This window comes from Rhamphochromis sp. 'chilingali' (assembly GCF_963969265.1).
Source record: "Rhamphochromis sp. 'chilingali' genome assembly, chromosome: 18".
Taxonomy (NCBI): domain Eukaryota; kingdom Metazoa; phylum Chordata; class Actinopteri; order Cichliformes; family Cichlidae; genus Rhamphochromis; species Rhamphochromis sp. 'chilingali'.
Genome location: NC_137945.1, coordinates 17711798 through 17730919, shown reverse-complemented (window position 1 = coordinate 17730919; position 19122 = coordinate 17711798). Strand labels below are relative to the sequence as shown.

Here is a 19122-nt window from a genome sequence, read left to right as displayed (position 1 = left end):
ATGCTAAAGAATATAAGATTAAATATGGTTGTCCAGGAAACAGAGTTCAAATAGTGCATGCACAGTCCTTCGGTGGTTTATAATGAGCATCAGTTCGCTCACGCATGCAAAGTGCTGCCTGTAATCAGTAGAAATGTTTTCATTTTTCACATGTTGACTCTCTTTATGTACTGTGTCAGCTTCTAAAAAAATGGGAGACGTAATATTTGCCCCCAGCTTTAATTGAAAGTAAAATTAATTATGATGAGTATTTGTCAGCATTTTCAATCTGGTTTAAAAAGCAACGCTTACTTCTCCGCAAAATTAACTTCTTATAGATATTTTAAAAACTTGAAAGGGACTAGATTTTTCTTTTTTCATGAGTTCATAAGGCCAATGCTATAAGTTATTCTTTACCTTTAGTATAAAGCTGTACACTGTTTGTATACAGAGCAAATATTGGATGTATTTGATGCAATTTGGGCAAAGCAGGTCTACTCTCAGCGTGATTTGTAAACCTCCACGCAGCATTCTCAGTCTGAATTACGTTGTCTGGGCTTGATGGATGAATCCTGCTGGGACTGGATTCTGTGCTGATAACCTTTTTTTGTGAGCAACCGTGACTCTACAGCAAGAAAGAAGATGTGTCATTCAAATCCTGTGTGATATTCATATTCACCAAATTCATCAGCTGATGTCTGAGAGCAAGGGTAGGCGCACACACACACACACACACACACACACACACACACACACAATGCAGCTCAGATTCCCCAAAGCTCTCTATCTGGGCTGAACCACATCTCCTCAGTGTCTGTCCAGGTTAACAATGATACAAGGCAAGAGAAAATGTCTCACTACAGAATAAGGTTTACTTGTATTAATCTAAATAATAAATCCCCGTGCCTGCACTTTTCAGAACGGATGTAAAATATCCTCAAATCACAGCCTTCGCAACGAGGTTCCAAATGTTTGCCAGCTGCACACTACACAACTCAAGGTCACACGATGCACAAAGTTGCATCCTGCTGGCTGCCTTCCCATTTCTCTGAGAGGAGAAATTAAATGCCTCTTGTCCTGCAGGATCTGAGCCTACTGGGCAACCTCTCCTCTCAGTGAAAATAGCACTGAAACCACAACTGACACAACTTTCAAAGAGAGTTTGAGCTGTGGTCATGGTTAGAGCCTTTAAAAAACAATAAATAAATAAAAATGAGGTGATAATGTGTATACACTGAAAGACTAATAGGAATTTCTTCCTTTGACTCCTAATGCATATGCAGATAAACAAACAAGCCCCAGACTTTCAACGAGTCTGCTGAGTTTCTCATTACTCTCTCATTTGGTCCGAGTCATATTCTGGTAGCAGCGAATGCATATCTGATCAGTTTGAAATCAGGTTTGGGGGGTGGAAGAGAGAAAGAGGCAAAACAAATTATAATGTAGACAGGAGCTAATGATTTTTCATGTGGACAGCAGCTAATATTTCTTTCATTACCCAAAAGCATACTTACTGCCGGTTCCCTTTAAAAATATCATTATTACTGAAGTTAAAATGGCACAACTCTTTCTATTCCACTCGACGAAGCGTGCGGTCTATGTGATGACTTCAGATGCAGAAACTGTTCTGTGAGTTGAGACACAAATTTTCTCAGAGTGTGAAAATGTCACCGCAGTACACACAGCAGCAGCATCAGGATGCTGTGATGAAATTTAACAAAAGAGGCCAAGGTACATTCCAGGTGTGGAAATAAGAGTAAGTCATTCAAAGATACCTTCATGATGCTGTTCTTTTAGTCATCTAAGACAATATCTGTCTATGTGGGGAAGAAAAACTACCCGTCAGAAGGAAAGACGGAAGAATTATGCATTTCTCCTCTGCAATGTATTGTGTGTGTGTGTGTGTGTGTGTGTGTGTGTGTGTGTGTGTGTGTGAGTATTATGACTATTAATGTGTCAGTTCAGTTAATTAGCTCTCTAGTTTCCTTTCCACCTCTATGAGTTTCTTCTTTATTATTACTATTATTTTTTTAACCTCAAATAACTTCCATTCACTTTACCCTTATTCATTTATAAACGCCAACGCAGTAATTATTCTTTTTAAGTCATCGTGGCAGGAAAATGGATTGAGAAGATTTAAATGCTTTAATTGAAAGGCACTTATTTTTCTTGTGTAACAATACTATATACAGTTGGCAGTGTTTGTAGCCCTCTGTGCAACACAACAGAGGACTGTAAAATCCAACAATCGAGAGTTGATTGAAATGCGGACTTTCAGCTTTAATTCAAGAGGTTTAACAGAAGCATTGCATTTACTGTTTTAGTACAACCATTTTTAAAAACAGTCTTACATTTTCAGAGGCTCAAAATTGACAAGATGTTTAAAGGAAATGCGAGTCCTGTTCCCTCATTACTTGCTGAAAAAAATTAAGCAGAAAAAAGATTTGGAATTGATTGTTTTTGCAGTCCAATTCTGTGGAAATTCTTCTCCCTTTTTAATCTATTGACCGTTCTTCTCTTTTAAAAACAACCCTTTCTCTACTCTCCACTTGCCGCACTGTCTCCATGAGGTTTCACTCACAGGTAAAAGTTTCAGTCTTTAACTTTTTAGCTTTCCTGCTTTACTTTGAACGGGGTTACGTAATGTGTTCACAAACTGAACTGAAGGTCTGTAGTTTTGCTTTGTTTGCACAGCTTCCGGAGAAGCGATGAGGAAAAGACGCCACAAAAATATCCCGAGAGAATGAGGTGGCTGCCAGAGCAGCTTGTCATTCCCTATCAAAACAGAAGAGAAGCTGATCACTGTGGTGATTAATCACCTTGCATCATATAATCAGGGTTTAAGTCAAAGGCAGCCAGGTAAGCTCTTTTTAACAGCCATTCAAAGCGCGATTATTTTACCTTCAAAAACACTCCCTCTGAAATGTCAGAGACATGTGTGTAAATGTATGGCACTGGGAAAACTACAAAGTGGACAGCGGCTCGTTATAGCAGACGTCTGCGAAACACATACCTGCTTCCTCATGACATCGGTGGCCTGCATGATGCAGCGAGGTGGAAGGCCGTGGTTTCGAGCCAGCAGGATGGCCTGCTCCAGTGTCACACTCAGGGTGCAGCTGTTAGAGAGAAAACATGCGGTCAGGCTTATTCTCATCAAACAGTGCAATGATGCTTAATCATCTTCTTTACCATCAATCAAAATACAGTATCCACTGAGGAAATCTGGGACTAGGACTTTGTGACGCCTAAAACAAAAGGTTTTTAATGTCTTTTCCCAATTCCATGACTGCAATATTAAAATGCAGTCCGTGTTTGACACATGACGGCAGTCGAGTAGCCTTTGCAGCAGACGGAGACTGAAAGTGAGATCTGACACTGAAACAAACATCAACTGAGAATAAAATCCAGCTCAGCTAAATTACATCACCATGAGAGCGTTTTGCTCCTCTTGACACCTTGCCATTACATCGCATTCTTCCCACCTCACCTTCGCTCGTCTTCGCTCTAATGAATCACTGCACTTGCTTCTGAAAAGTCAATCACCGCGAGCAAACGCGGCGCATCAAGAGGATAACAAGTTCGCTGATCTTTGCCTTAGAACAAGTACAAGAGAGGGACATTTGTGGCAGACCTCTGGAACTTGAGGAGACTTACAGGTTTTCTTGTCCTCAGCCCAGAGAAAGAAGTCCAAGGACAAGTCAGTGCTTCTCCTTTGGCAGAGGCGCTATACTCTCACCACCATAAGGATGCTATATGTGTAAAATGAGTGCTGACACGAGTCTGTGATTCATTAGTTGCAGCAAACTTTGTTCCCAGGCACATACACAGCCAGCTTCTTCCTCTTCTGCCTTTACACAGACACACGCACACACAGATGGCAGTGTGGGGATAGATCCTTAGAGAGCCAGTGACGGGCATCAAGGCTGCTGGATGACCTTTCTATGATAACAAGCTGTACTGGTAGATCGATCCAGAGCCTTTTCACTGCAAATTGAACTGTCCAAAGTTCCAACACTGCCATGACGCTGCTAAGAAATCTGAGCTGTTTGTTTAATATCGCCTTCTCTCATGGTAGCGTTTCACATTGACCGAGGAGAACGGAAGAGAAAAGAAGAAAAAAAAAAAAAAAAAAAAGAGCAGATGTGAGACGGGGGACTTATCACTGCCAGAAGCCATTACTTTGAGTCAATCAAATCAAGATTTAAAAGTCCCCTTGAGTTTCAGTTGCATAACTTTATTACAGGGAAACAAGATACGATAAAAGTAATGAACCCAACAATCATTTCCAGTATGTGCCGAAAGATATCCCAGGAGAGAATTTGCAGAGGATGTCCTTTCACAGGCCACCCCAGAATATTTTAAGCACCCGCTTTGAGCTTCCCACACCGATAAAGAAGTGGGGAGAAAAAAAAAAGCTAAAAAGGAGGATCTTTAAATACCTCTTCTGCTGGAGCACGATGAAGGAAGTGCAGTTCTGTGTGTGTGCGCGTTAGCCTGCACATTTTCCCTTTTGATTAGGGCTGGTGAGATAGTATGAGATGATTTAAACCCATTTGTTTTATGTTGTTCCATCACATATCCCATTTACACTTTGTGTTTCTGCAGAGTGAGCCCATACTGATAAATGAACAAGAGAAAGAAAGACACAAAGGAATGAAAGATAGAATTAAGAGGAGAACTTAAAAAAAGGGGGGAAAGCATAAACAAGCCAAATATAGAATTAGTAACTTTTTTTTTTGCTCTCAGTCAGTGAATCCTCAGAGTAATTGGGAAAAAAAGGAAAACAGAAACGCTAGGGTTTGCTAATATCACCCAAAATATCACGCTTTCACTGTTATTAAAACTCATCCATCAAGCCAACTAATCCAATCAATAGTGCCTGAGAAGACTGTCACACTGATAATGCAATTTCCACGTAGCTAATCTACTGGCTTGCTTTCACTGGCTTTTCAATTGTTCCAGATTTAGCCAGCGTGCTCATCATTTACATTTTAACAATTCGTAGTCTACAGAGAAAGCAGCAAAAATTGCTTCATTTTCCTACAATCTGTGCACTGTTAATAGTAGAAAGGGGTTTTATTTATTTATTTATATATAAAAAATTTCCCCACTCGCCCCTGCGGGCGGTTTATCCTTCAAGCTCGGGTCCTCTACCAGAGGCCTGGGAGCTTGAGGGTCCTGCGCAGTATCTTAGCTGTTCCCAGGACTGCGCTCTTCTGGACAGAGATCTCCGATTTTTGTTTCCGGGATCTGCTGGAGCCACTCACCTAGCTTGAGAGTCGCTGCACCTAGTGCTCCGATTACCACGGGGACCACCGTTACCTTCACCCTCCACATCCTCTCGAGCTCTTCTCTGAGCCCTTGGTATTTCTCCAGCTTCTCGTGTTCCTTCTTCCTGATATTGCTGTCATTCGGAACCGCTACATCGATCACTACGGCCGTCTTCTTCTGTTTGTCTACCACCACTATGTCCGGTTGGTTAGCCACCACCATTTTGTCCGTCTGTATCTGGAAGTCCCACAGGATCTTAGCTTGGTCATTCCCCATCACCCTTGGGGGCATCTCCCATTTTGACCCCGGGACTTCCAGCTTATACTCGGCACAGATATACCTGTATACTATGCCAGCCACTTGCTTATGGCGTTCCATGTATGCCTTGCCTGCTAGCATCTTGCACCCTGCAGTTATGTGATTGATATATATCTATATCTATCTATCTATATATATATATATATCTATATCTCTAGATATAGATATATATAGATATATAAAAACTTGCACCGGGCCAAGGATTTGCGATTCACTCTCCCGTCATACAAAGTCCAATACGCACATCATTCTCCAACTTTGAAGGGTAAAAGAGTGTTTTAAGAGAAAGCCTGTTGACAAATAAACCTCTGATATGGCAGGTGCCGTCACCTGATGTGTCACTACACTTAGCCTGCGTATCTGACTGAGTTGTAGCCAGTAAATGTAATTGCAAACACACAAATATAGGCTGTAGGTTCATAAACAGAACTCATTGCACAGACAACTTTCTATTAGAGCTCTGTCAACCAGACCGCTCCATCCGCAGCCCTTTATCAAGCCATCAGTCACATACGGTGAATGCATGAACGAGCGTGTGCGAGCCTGCGCATATAACCGAGACAAAAAGATATGGAAACTGTCACACGGTAAAGGAAGAGGGTATCAGAGAGACGGGTGGGTGGGTGTAGGGGAAGAGCAGAGTACAAGATGAAGATGAAGGCTTGTACTCGGGATCAGCAGTGACAAACGATCTGGATATTTTTGTCCTCATGCACTGATGAATGCTGCCCTCAGCAGCAGGTGAATTAGGAAGCTGTATATAGAGATCAGTGAGAATGGAAGTAATTGGTCCATCTCCTATGTATGCTTTCCTCTGGTCTGAGAAGCATGTCATTAACTAAAATATCCTGCTGTTAATTAATGCAGAGAAAAGTGTATTAATAGAAAACCCCAAGGGCAAACAGTGTGGGGCTCATGAAATTGAGATGTAGCTAGAGAATAAATGAGATGCACGGGAGCAGGGAGAAACTGCGGTGGAAATGGGAAAGGTGAGAAGAGTGTCAACGCAAAACAGATGAAAGAGAAAGGAAAATTGCAAGTGTGCTGCCAAAAGAAAGAACATGATGAGCGCAAAACGTATAATTTAACTGGAGGCGGCCCATAGTGAGGTGGAAGATGCGCACAATACATGTGCCCACGCACTTACCGATGAACGCCGCTGTTGCACATGACAATGTGTGTGGCTCCCAGACGTGAGCAGAGCTCAGAGGCCACAGAGAGCAGCCCCACGCCAGAAGCCCCACAGGCGGTGTACTGACAGGCAGCGGTGCGGCGACAACTAATAAAACTTTCCATCAGACGGTAGAGCTCCTCCAGAGCGTTGAGGGGACGCATTAACTAGACAGAAACAACGCAGAGAGGTTAGTGTGGGATTAAATCACAAAGAAAAGAAAAGAAACTGAGTAGATTATAAGGTTAACATTGGCGTTAGACCATTTCTGTCTTAGGCTGTCATATATACATTGTTACAATGCTGGGCATTCAAGGGTGAAGCTTCCAACCAGCTTTTTACAATCTAGTTGTTGGCTGATGGGATATCCATAATATAGTCAGGCACACAGCCCACTGACCTTCTGATTATAAGGAAAGCTAATAAGTAGACATTTGGGTTAAAGGGAGGAGTCTACTAGAGCAGCTTTGCTTGATTCAAAGAATAAAATATGCAGCCATAAATGAAGATCAAAGTTTCCTTTAAAAGCCATTGCATTGACTGACTTGTTAAGGCTGCTTCATTTGTTTTTCATAGTGTGGCGCCAGCCTCTCTCAGACATCTGTACCTAGCAGATGTCTCAGATCCTTGGATACTGGCTTCCTACTGGTCCCACAGAACTCAGCAACAACACATGAAGAAATCAGCCTTTAGCCACTGTGCACCCAGGCTGTGAAACAGTCTGAGCTTCAGAAATCTGAGGGAAGGAGCTGAACAGCTGGATGTAACTTGGTTTTTCTTAAGGCGACTCTTCCTTTATACTTAGTAATTTCTTTCTCCTAAATACATCTTAATTAAATTGAACAGTTTTGCTCTTCTTACCTTTTGAAGACCATAAATTTATTAAGAAAAAATGCACTTTTCTAGTTTCAAGGTAAGTGACTGGACTTGACTTTAAAGTGTGATTTCCTGCTGTTGCCCCCCTTGTCTGTTGCAACACATGCAAACAGGTCCATTTTGCAGCATCTACTCCTGCTCTTCGGCTTCCCCCCATAGTGTCACAACTGTACTATGAGGCTGTGTAAGGTCGTTCTTACCTTATCTATGAGGGCTGCTTTTGGTGCAGAGCTAGGCGGCATGTTGGACTGATCGAGGTAGAAAGCCCTGTGTGAGAAACAAACGTTAAGTTAATACATGTAGTGAGAGAGAAAACGCCACATACTAAAACCCATCACATGACAGAAGACTTTCATTTAATAATCAATCAAACGTTTTTCTATTTAGCGGTTCCACTGCATGAAATCCAAACTGTTTCCCTACACCATTAGGTCATCAGGAGAACTGGCTGGCTTTCTGGGAAAACTAGGCCACTTGCTCATTATGGACCGCCACCATCTGACTATCAATCATGAGAGTAACTTGGGCACAGCTAAGCAGAAACACAGACTAAGCATCTCTTGTCCTGGGCATCACTCCAAATGCCATTCCCTCATTCATTCATGGAGCACAATCAATATTCCTCTTCCTCCACTGGAGGCAGCACTGCACTGGCGTCCTTGCAGATGGGCGCTGTATGCCGCAATGAGTCCTTCTGAGGTGGAGTGCTACTGGTGCAAACTCAGCAGTCTGTGACTCCATCAAATCTCAGTAATCCAGCAGCGTGCTAAAAATAGATACACTACACCACATTAAACACCCTGTAATAAAATCACATACTCCATTACCTCTAGCTAGAAGCAATTATAATGTTTAACGTACAGTCACCGATATATATCACATTTCTGAAATCTCTAATATAATAATGAAGCAAAAAAAAAAAAAAAAAAAAACTTAAGAAACTCAGCAACTGCAGACTGAAGGAGGGAGACTGTTTACAAGAATCAGTGAAGCACATCTCATTCATCTGCATTCACTCTGCTATTAAGTGATTAAAATCAAGCCAAGCAGGCATTCATTATGTCTGTGGTGTTTATGCTTGACATAATATTAATGAAATTAATTAATCAGGGCATAGTTAACACATCCCTGACTCAAGATTTTATAGCGATTATTAACTATTCCGGCTAAAATGAAAATTCAATGAGAAAACAAGCATTAAATATACACTATAGTCATACTGGAGGAAACCTGCACCCACCCGGGGAACCAACGCATATGTGTAAAAAACAGATGAATTTTCCTAATCACTTATGCCTATTTAAATATTACACAGCATGCATCTATTCTGTGATACAGATGAGTTCACATGTAAATGTTTCCTGGTAACTAATGCCTATCGGCCAAATGATGCGTTAACTCTGAGGTGTGCTCTTCAAAAGGACTATGAGCAGACTTTACTAAGGGTTCAGATGCAGCTAACAGCCCATGTAATTGGTTCAAGATGGCCTTATCATTCAAATGATGCTCAAGACAGACTAGGATAGTCTGAGCATTTAAAGTGGCCAAAAGCCCACAAATTGCCGAATAACACATGTCAGGAGTAAACGGTCATTTAGTATTTGGCTTAAGCTCCATTTGTAAGTGAGTGCATACTTATTGGAATACGAGTGCGGCGTTCAAGGACAAATCTGAGAAGTAAGCGAAGGTTACATTCAACAGTTTCCAAAGAAAACACTATTCACTTACCAAATCAGCAGCACGCATTGAAAGACTGAACGCCACACAAAATGACATTTATTGGAATTCCTCACCCTGAAATAGTTCCTGTTCTGTTATCTGTTTACTCCAACTGTGAGCCCATTCACCCTTGTCCTTATCGGTCAACTGCTCAGACTTTTATCTTCAACGTATATAATAGAATCTGTCCAATAGCAGTCAACTTTTGTGTAACTGTCCAACTCGACTTCGTCTGCACACAGTTGTTTATCTTTTCCAGACAAAACAGACGCACCTCATCTCACCCTTGCACGCTTCTTTTTTGCAGAACCAAGGTCATAATACCCACTGATTATCTCATCCTCCTGAGGTAAGAGTTGTACTAAAAATACCACCAACCACAGCTCAAGGAGCGGGCCAGACTCTCGCGGAGGTCTCTCTAATGACAAAATAATAGGAGTCCAACTTACAAGTGATGTGTGATTTAAAAAGGACCTGCGTTACATCTCCTGAGCCGATGATGTTTTGTCAGAGCTTTGGAAACTGAGCACCTTAGAAACCTTTATTATGGGTGAAATATGACATTTTAAGGCCACACACAGTGCGCAAACATACCACCGTGCGGTAAAGAACACACACAAACACACAGGGTTGAAAAGTCCACTGGGTGTTATTTCTTCACACTGTAACACACTATAACGGCTCCAGTTTCGACTCCCCTTACAGGCATCAATTTTCTAACCCACCTGCACGCTCTAATGTTAAAATTGAAAAATCTCAACTTCTCTTATTTCATTCTCAAGTGTTTTTTGTATTGTTTTTGTTGTTTGTTTTTGGGGAAAACTATGCCAATCAAAGCTTGAGCCTACCATCTGAAAGTAAGTCTGTACCAAAAATAAAGGTTGCATTAAGTATGTGCAATCAAGCTTGTCGTGCTTACAAGAATTTGCCTTCCTTGTGTTTTTGCTTTTAGTAGAGACTGAGACAACCATAGGTAAAGCTTGCTTGTGGCTCTCTCTGAAATAACAACAAAACAGAAAACCCCAAACCACACACACACGACCAATAGCGTTTCACATGAGGCTCTAATGGAGAATTTGGCTGCAGGCCAAAGATGACCTGCTCTGCATGTAGCCGGTTTTCTTTCATTGAGCCAATGAGAATACTTAATTCTCTTTGTTTCTCTACCTTCATGACAATAAGGCTCTCGAGGCCCTTTACAGCACAGGAGCATTAGCAGTCAGCTGCAACGTCAACGAAGAGGAATCTGAGGCACAGATGTTTTCAGACAAGTAGCGTGGGAACGCTTGTATTAGCGCCACATCCTGCACATTAAACCGTCCAAAAGAAACATAAATTGCCCCCTTGAATTAAACGTCTTAATGTTTTCCGTGGGTTTAGTTTCATACTCATTTACACAAGTAAATTGTCTTGAATTTATGCCGTTACGTATGACCTTATGTATGGTCCGTACTGGTCCATGTAAATCACTCAGAAAGCCATGATTAATGACACCCTCCATTATTAAATTCTCCTCTCTGTGTGGCAGAGCTTCCTGGGGGCTAATGAGGGCTTCCAAGGGCCCTCGCATACCGCACGGCGATGTTAGCGCAATGACACCAGTGAAATGGTGTGTGTGAATGTGTGAGGAAAGTCATTTTCTTATCCCACACATTTGTCCTATTTTTACATATTACATGTTGGTGGATGTAATATGTACCTGATCTTTGCTGGTTTAAAACGTGAATACTGTAATGACAAAATGACATCTGTGAATACACTGCCATGTATGTCATGCCATATAATAAAGAGAGAAATTCCAATCCTTTTCAGCTAAAGCAACGAGTAGTTACTGTGTGACTAAAACGCTGTCACTGGGACACTGAGGACATGCAAATTTACTAAAATACAAGGTGAGCGACTTGCTTAAAATGGGGACCAAATTTATGATCCTAATGGGGCACATAAATAAATGCAAAGTATTCCTGGATCTTTAAAACTAGTGCCGGACGTGGTACAGAGATGAGTCAAGGTCCACAGCATTAAGCATCACTATGTGCAGAGCTGTCATCATTACAGCCAATCAATGATTGAATCAAAGAGAAGTGATAAATGGGAAAAAGCTCAGCCCTCTGGGCTTTATAAACAGAGGTTCAGTGTACATTAGCTGGAGTAGAACGAAGCCTCTCCACCTTCCTCAGAGCTCTAGTGAATTGGGACTCCCTCCTCTGCCAGAGCAAAAACTGCAGCATTTTCCAAAGTGGAGAAAAACAGAAAGAAAGCAATGATGCTGCTTGGGACTAGCATAGAAGACCAAAATATCTTCCTGCTGAAGTTAGGTTAATATCCATAAGCAATCGCTATAATAACACTGAATATCTAGAATTATCCATAAATACATAATATCCATAATAGCTCAATTAAGCCAAATTCTTCACTAAACTAAAAATACTCAAACAAGCTGCACCGCTGCATGACTTTTGCTCCGCCCGGAAGCGTAATCGTTTTAGAGTTCTGCAGTGCTAATGCATGCCGAATGGAAGAATTTTCCACAGTAGCTACTGCTATAACTAACAATACTGCCGTGAGCCAAGAGGAAGGAAAAACACCATCGGTTAGAGGTAGAAACTGTGTTACTGGAACACAGCTACATACTGGTGATGTTGAGCACTGTGCTGCATGTGGAACAATCTAAAGTCATGTCAAACTACCCATCATCTCATTTTCTGGGCATATACTGAGGATGTGTCCTGAGAGATCTACGCCAAGAAAGCTGCCCAGGAGGCTTTTATTGCTGGTATAAATTTACATGCCTTTTTTTGTTGTCGTTTTTGAGGATGCCAGCTGGAGTGGCTACATGCAGCTATCTAAGTATAGGATAAACCTACCTCGAGCTATTAACTAATCAAGTGAATCACATTGATGGACATTTGGCACTTTAACACATCTATGCTCTGTTCCAGCAGCAGGCAAGTGAAATCTAAAAAGGAATGAGGGAATACTGCAACGGTGTTGGACCTGAAAATATATAGCCTGTGACAGGCATTAAACACTTTTGCTTAAACAACGTAAAGTGCAGCGATATGATTATGGGGTCCATATGGCTGGTAGAGTATCTATATGCGCAAATGTCTTAGAAGAAGCTGTGGTGTGATGACAAATGACTGTTTAATTAACAAAACATTAAACAGTCTAATAATATAAACCAACAATGGGATAGAGCTATACATCTAAATTTATTGCTTATCAACCAGCATGCACAGAATCATTATACTGCATTTGTCAGACTGTGTAGAATTTTTATATCCACATAAATCAAGCTTTTTTTTCTTCTTTTTAAAATCAGAGGGACATCAACTGCCAAACATTTTCCCCCGTTACTGCCAAATGTGTTTTAATTAGGGAGAAATGCTCAGTGGCTGCAGCACAACATTGCAGTTTCTCCACTGAGGCTTCCTGCTTACACTCTCAGTTACTGTTACACCTGCAACAAGAATATGCTGCACATACAATTCACAAGCAGACTACATTTAGCGATTGCTGCACCTTTATGTTCTTGCACTGGAAGGGTGTATCTACATGGAAAACCCAGGTCCCTCCTGAAAGGTCTCGTCAATAAGAGCAAAATGTGATAAAAATCATGAACCTGCAATAATCTCTCCCCCCCTCTCTCTGAATAATGCATTTGCGTGCTCTCTGCTCTGATTCTCCTTTCTTCAATCTACTTTCCCTGACCAACTCTCTCTTGCACACACTGCCTTCAACCCATCATTCTCATCCCCTCTCTGAAATCCCCACCTTGCCATTTCACCATTTCAATCTTCCCTCTTCTATTATTACTGATCCTAAAGGGAGGGAGGTGGATAGGGTGGGGGTGGGGGGATTCTCTTCTTTCCATGTACTTCTACCCATTTTGAGAGTTTTCTTATTCCCTCAAATAAACTCAATATCTTTGTGATTTTTGCACGACAGGGAACTTGCATGCGATTTAAGCGAACTGCAAACCTGTGACTAAGGAATCTGTCACTTTTGAACACATCAGTGTTTCCAGGTCCTTTTAGATAAATGCACATGTCAGCTAAGATGGTTTATGCAAGCTTGAAAACGTGGGTGCAGTTTCTGGCTCTATATACCGCTGACTAACCCATTCTGGCCCATGAGTTCATGTTTTGTGGTTAAACTTGTGAGTGACTTCATCCGACATGATGGGTTGGCACAGATCATGCTGTGTCTTTTTGTGGGTACGAACAGTGAAAGCCATAGACACAGATTGTGGTATTATTTACCGCTCTGAAATTGTCCACAACACATGCTGGCAAAGATCAGGGTAAGCACAAAAATATTAGTTGATGTAGACATAAAATATTACCTTGTGCTTCAGCATTTCACAATGAAATGCACCGCATGTACAAAATGATGCACGCAAACCCCAAATCGTTCCTGCAGAAAAACTTGTTTCTTTTAAACGGGATCCCACAAGAGGAAAATATAATGAGACGCTCTCTTTACCTTTAATTCAAAATGATTCCACTGCCAGCATTTGATAAAGAAATGTTAGTTTAAAAAAAAAATAAATCGAATTTCTAAATAACTACACCTTCAGGGTCCCAAATGCACATGGGCTCTTGGGAATAATGGGAATCTGTCTAAGGAGTCGACAGCAAGACAGCGTTCAACCCTCAGTCCTGCAGTTCATTCAGTTCAGTAATGTGTGTTCAGCGCTCTGTCTGTCTGTCAGTCAGCCTCTGGCTCCAGCCCACAGCGTGGGTTTAACCCAACACTGCTGTGGCTGAACTCCAAGGATAACGAGGTGCTCGAGTTTGGAACTCTGCAGCGGAGAGAGGAGTGACATCACAGCCTGGTCTGTGGTCAGCCGGATGACACATGGCACCCAGCAAAAGAAAACTGCTGGTAATATTACACGGAGTGAGACCACAGCACTAACTACTGAAAACCACCTGGGACTGTTTACTTTGTGACGTTTAAAACAAGGAAACACTCTGGGTGGGAGCAGAAATGAGCAGTTGTTCACATCTGGCTTCACTTCACTTTCATATAAATGAATGACAATGAATGATTCCCTAGCATTTTTAAAGCAGCAGTATTGATTTGCATGCTTTTTGTGATCCTTAACTTGATTTTTCATTTCTGGATATACACATCATTTCAGTGACTATCGTTTCAGTGAGGTGATTAAATCACCGCACTGCTCACCTCAGAGACCTAAAGTTCAGGTCTTCCACATCACTGGCTTTCACATGGCTTCTCTATTATTTTTTAAATATGCTATTAATAAAAAAAGAATTCACTTGGTTACATTTATACAGCATTTAGAAAAGGATGATGGTTTCCCACTTCTTCTGAAAGCTTTGTTGTCTTGGTTGCCGTGGTGACGCCTCCCCACTTTCTTTAATAAATGAATATAGATCGGTTGTTTTTCACTATTTCAAATTCTCTTATGAAACCGGGGTGCAATAAAAGCGCTGCCTTGAGATGCAGACAACCCTAAAGCTCAAACAAATTCAAAGATGACAAAAAGTTCATTGAGGATCATCACGTGTATTAATCATCGTTTATTCACTGGACACATTTCATTTTACAGTATTTTCCCACAAAATGTGATTTGTGAAAAAAGGATGGCAGCAAGAGTGAAAGGGGAGGTTTACAAGGGGGTGTCCGAAAGAAGGAGAAAAATAAGATTTTCTCATGACATGATTAATCCTGAAAATGATAGAAACATTATACATTTGAAGTAATGCACAACAGAAATAATTCCACCTCAGAGGTGGAAGCAGTTACTGACAAACAGTTGCAGTTAAGTTAATGTGCTCAGCTCGTGTGCTTTGCATTGTGATTTCTCGCTGGTGTTGCTGCTGCCCAGACTCTCAAAAAAAGAAAAAAAGAAAAAAAAAGTGACTTTTTGTAGAGTCGTTGCTTGGGAGCAGATATATATGTCAACTCTACACCCCCTAATTCACCCCACTAGACTGCAGTATATATACAGCATGAGGCCTGAAAACTGTCTTGAGAGCTTAGAGAGCTTATTGGATTTCAACTGAAATAATCAGCCGTTTTATGCTGCAACAGGTTTTGCTGAAAAGCAGTATTTGAGAAGAGTACAGTCTCCAACAGTTTCACTCTGCTTGTATCCCTGAAGCACACTGCCTCTCCAAATCCCTACCCAGCACCCCTAATGCTCCCAAAATCACCAGCCACACTTGCTTGCCTGTAAGACACATCTGCTCTGAGTTAATGCTGGAGCCTGTACTGTCAATTCAATTTAAGTTTTTTTTAAGTAAAGGTATAAGTGTACAGACATTTACAGTACATGTGCACACATGTCAAACCAAAGGCTGTCCTAAATAACATGGATAAATTCCAGAAAGTTCCTACTCTATGTGTATGGTTTGCACCATTTAGAAACAAATGAGTTTGCTTGGATAATTCATGTGAAAAGGTTACAATAGAAAATAAGATGAAAAGGTTAGACTAATGACATTTTAGATACTGATAACCTTTATCTTCAATGCAGTCTGCAGAAATGGAGCTGATGAGATGAAAGAGATGCAACAAAATAGCAATATTTGACTATTAAAAAGGTTGTAGAGTCCCAGGAGATCTGACGCACAAAGAGTTAGGAGGGCAAGCAGAAAAGCCCCATGCACAGCAAAATCTTCTCTCCTAAACTCTGCTTTGGGCAATCTGATACTCAAAACACTCAAACTAAACACTGCAAACAATTTAAAAACTCTCCCCAGAAAGCAGTCCCAGTAAATGAACACTTTGCTTGAGTGGTTTGGTACTGATGTGGCACGGGACTGCTCAAACCTTAAATTATTCAACCCCCCACAGCAGCCCGACCCTGAATGCTAAGAAAAAGTTCTGATACAAGATCTGCTTTGTATTTAATTATCCGCCCGACCTGCAGCAGATGTTTAGTCGACGCTGATATGTCAAGTCGTCGAACTTTCCAGGTATTCAGCGAGGGAAACATATTTTAACTGGGCTTCAAACATCTTAGCATGAGAGGGATTGTTCATTTTTATGAACCGGGATAGTTTATAAAAATCATTATTTAGTGTTGATGTAACAGGACTCTTAGTTACACTGGCAGGACATAAAGAAGGCTTTCTGCTATGATGAATTTGTGTCCAATCATCATAACTGAAAGAAAATCAGCCTCTATATTTATTAAGCTCTCATCTTGCAACAGGACATTTGTAACACTTCAAAAGCCACATGTAACTTCTAAATTAGATAGTCTAAGAATTTCCAGTTTATACACAGCTGGTTTTAATGTGATTTCAGCTCTGAGAAATCACAAGCTAGCCTCTTCATTAAAACTGCAGCGATCCTCTGACAACATCGTGCAAACTGCAGGTCAGAAGTTCACATCCACTCATCAGGGGCATGAAAGTCATGGTAATTTGGGGTTTTTAATGATTTCTTTGAACTGTTCTTTTTCCAGATTGGAATGATTGTACAGATTACATCTTTAATGACTTTGAAAAATAAGAATTGGATGCACAAGTTTGAATTTATTTTGGATTTTTCTCTCATTTGCATGGGCTTAAAATTATACATATAGGCTTAAATGTCTACATACACTCACCTAAATGTTTTTAAAAGTGTTGTTCTACGGTATATTTTAGCTTGACAAGACCAAGTCCTGTTAACTACTCATAGGTGATCGTGATTGGTTACAACTCTTTGAAGCACAAAAAGGATTTGTTTGAGAGCACTCACCAATAATCAGAACAACGAGAAAGTCCAAGAAACTCATTGAAAATCTAAGAAGAAGAATTGCACATTTACACATGTTTTAAAGGTTTCTTGGAGGCATTTCTAAGTTCAAACAATATATGCAAATACAAGTTTTTCGGATGGGGCATCACTTTGCCAAGGTCTGAAAGAAGACCCAAACTGTCACCCTCAGATAAGAGGAAATTGGTTAGGATGTTAGGAACAACCCAGGAGCCTGTCTGTATTAGATAAATTAAAAAAATAAATTTGTTTTTTTATGTCATTAAAGACGTGCTGTATAATCATTCCACCCTGGAAAAAGAACAGTTCAAAGAAATCACTAAAAGACCACAAATGACCATGACATTCACGCCCATGCTGAGAATATATAAACTTCCGACCACAACTGTACACTCGTTCATTGCCATTTTCAGGAAGTTAAATAAAGTTAAGTTCTCATTTATTACTCCCAAAGGCATCTTCTCCTTGTTTCTTTTCATCGTATTTAATTATCCTCACTTGGTCAATCACAGAGGGTCTCACAGAGGTGTGCAGCAAACCAATGTGGTGCGAGGGAACCGAGTGCAGCAGCTGTAAATGCACTGCATCAGCAACGGTGACATGCTGGGCACCCTCATCCAATCACTGCTTCCCCCTGCTGAGTGCGTTCGCAACCAATCATAAAACATTCCCGCAGTGTTTCTCTCAGCCAATCACCTTGAGGCCCTGCTGGGTGTTGACACCCAAGTCTGACTGAATTGGAGGTCGTCTTGATTTATAACAGACTGTAAAAAAGCCAAATCACAAAGGGAACGCAATCTCAAAGTGTGAGTGTGTGACTCATACAGTTCATACGCATATTAGCGTAGCAGACATTCCAGTAGCCTTTTGTGTAACTCTTATTTATCCTTTATTTTTTTAACTTTTAATTTACTTTTAATCCCGCTAAGAGGGTAGAGGTTTTTTTATTTTCTGTTTCAAGGATTCTTTTTTGTTATTTGATGATATTTTTTGTATTATTATTGTATCATTATTATTATCATCATTATTACATTATTATTGGATCTATCTAATCCATCCGTGTGTGTGTGTCATTTACAATACCTCAGTCTTTTGTTGTACTGCTTGACCTTATCCAATGAGGCAGCATTGATTTGTGCCTGGTATTCCTCCACTGACACATTATCTCTGTAGTAGTATCCTTCCATACTCTCGAGCGCTAAAAAGGGATCAACAGATCAAGTGAAAGATAAAGGCATTGCATATACTGGCCATGCATAATGTGAGGACTGATCTTCTTACAGCAGCTAGGCTCACTTTACCTTGTGTGAAGAGCACTGGGTAGATTTTGACACCTCCTCCATTTTTCAGCCTGTAAGGCAGCTGAGAGAAATAGAAACTCTCAAGGTAGAAGCAAACTTTCAAGGCCTGGAGATTGCCCTCCACCTGGTATGAAATGGGCATGTCTGCCAGAGGAGAGGAAAGGAAGAGTTTAGAATTTATTAATAGCAATCAGAACCCTGTGATGATAACTGTCAGAAGATGCTAATGTGAACTAAAACACAGAGTACATACTGGCAACAAGAGGCTCCCCTTCAAATTCCTGGAAGTAGAAGGTGACTTTCTCCAGGTCAATTAGGGCTACTTGAGTGTCTTCCAGCATGGCTTGCTCATCAGTCTGAAAAGAAAATTAGAGCACGAAAGTGTTTGTAAAAGGAGGAAAGTGTAATGGCCGGTTATCCACAGATCCTAAATAAAACGGGAACTACTTCTACTACACATCACCACACGCACCACCACACATTTCCTATAATTTATAATCCTTATAATCTCTTTCTGCTATTTGCACATTTTTTACTACAAAATTTCGAAGTTAATTTGTAAATTTTGTAGTAACCTGTAAATTGTAAATACTGTAAAACTTTTTTCTGTCATTTAATGGTCGGGCATTGTACAGCTACAAGCATTTCACCCCCATGTCATACTGTGTATGGTTGTGTGTGTGACAAATAAAATTTGAATTTACTTGAGGGCACATTAGCCATTAGTATAATGTTTACCAGGTA

General features: G+C 40.7%; 1 protein-coding gene across 2 annotated transcripts in view; it reads right to left on the bottom strand.

Moving 5' to 3' along the window:
* The window catches only part of prex2 (phosphatidylinositol-3,4,5-trisphosphate-dependent Rac exchange factor 2), a 93687-nt gene that overhangs the window by 4038 nt on the left and 70527 nt on the right, over positions 1 to 19122 (bottom strand). For both annotated transcript variants that reach the window (XM_080864973.1, XM_080864974.1), the window contains exons 34-39: positions 18632 to 18734; positions 18379 to 18522; positions 18161 to 18275; positions 7816 to 7882; positions 6716 to 6906; positions 2993 to 3095 (exon numbers count right to left, since the gene is read on the bottom strand). In XM_080864973.1, coding sequence (XP_080721099.1) covers positions 2993 to 3095; positions 6716 to 6906; positions 7816 to 7882; positions 18161 to 18275; positions 18379 to 18522; positions 18632 to 18734 — 723 coding nt within the window. The remainder of the gene's footprint in view (positions 1 to 2992; positions 3096 to 6715; positions 6907 to 7815; positions 7883 to 18160; positions 18276 to 18378; positions 18523 to 18631; positions 18735 to 19122) is intronic.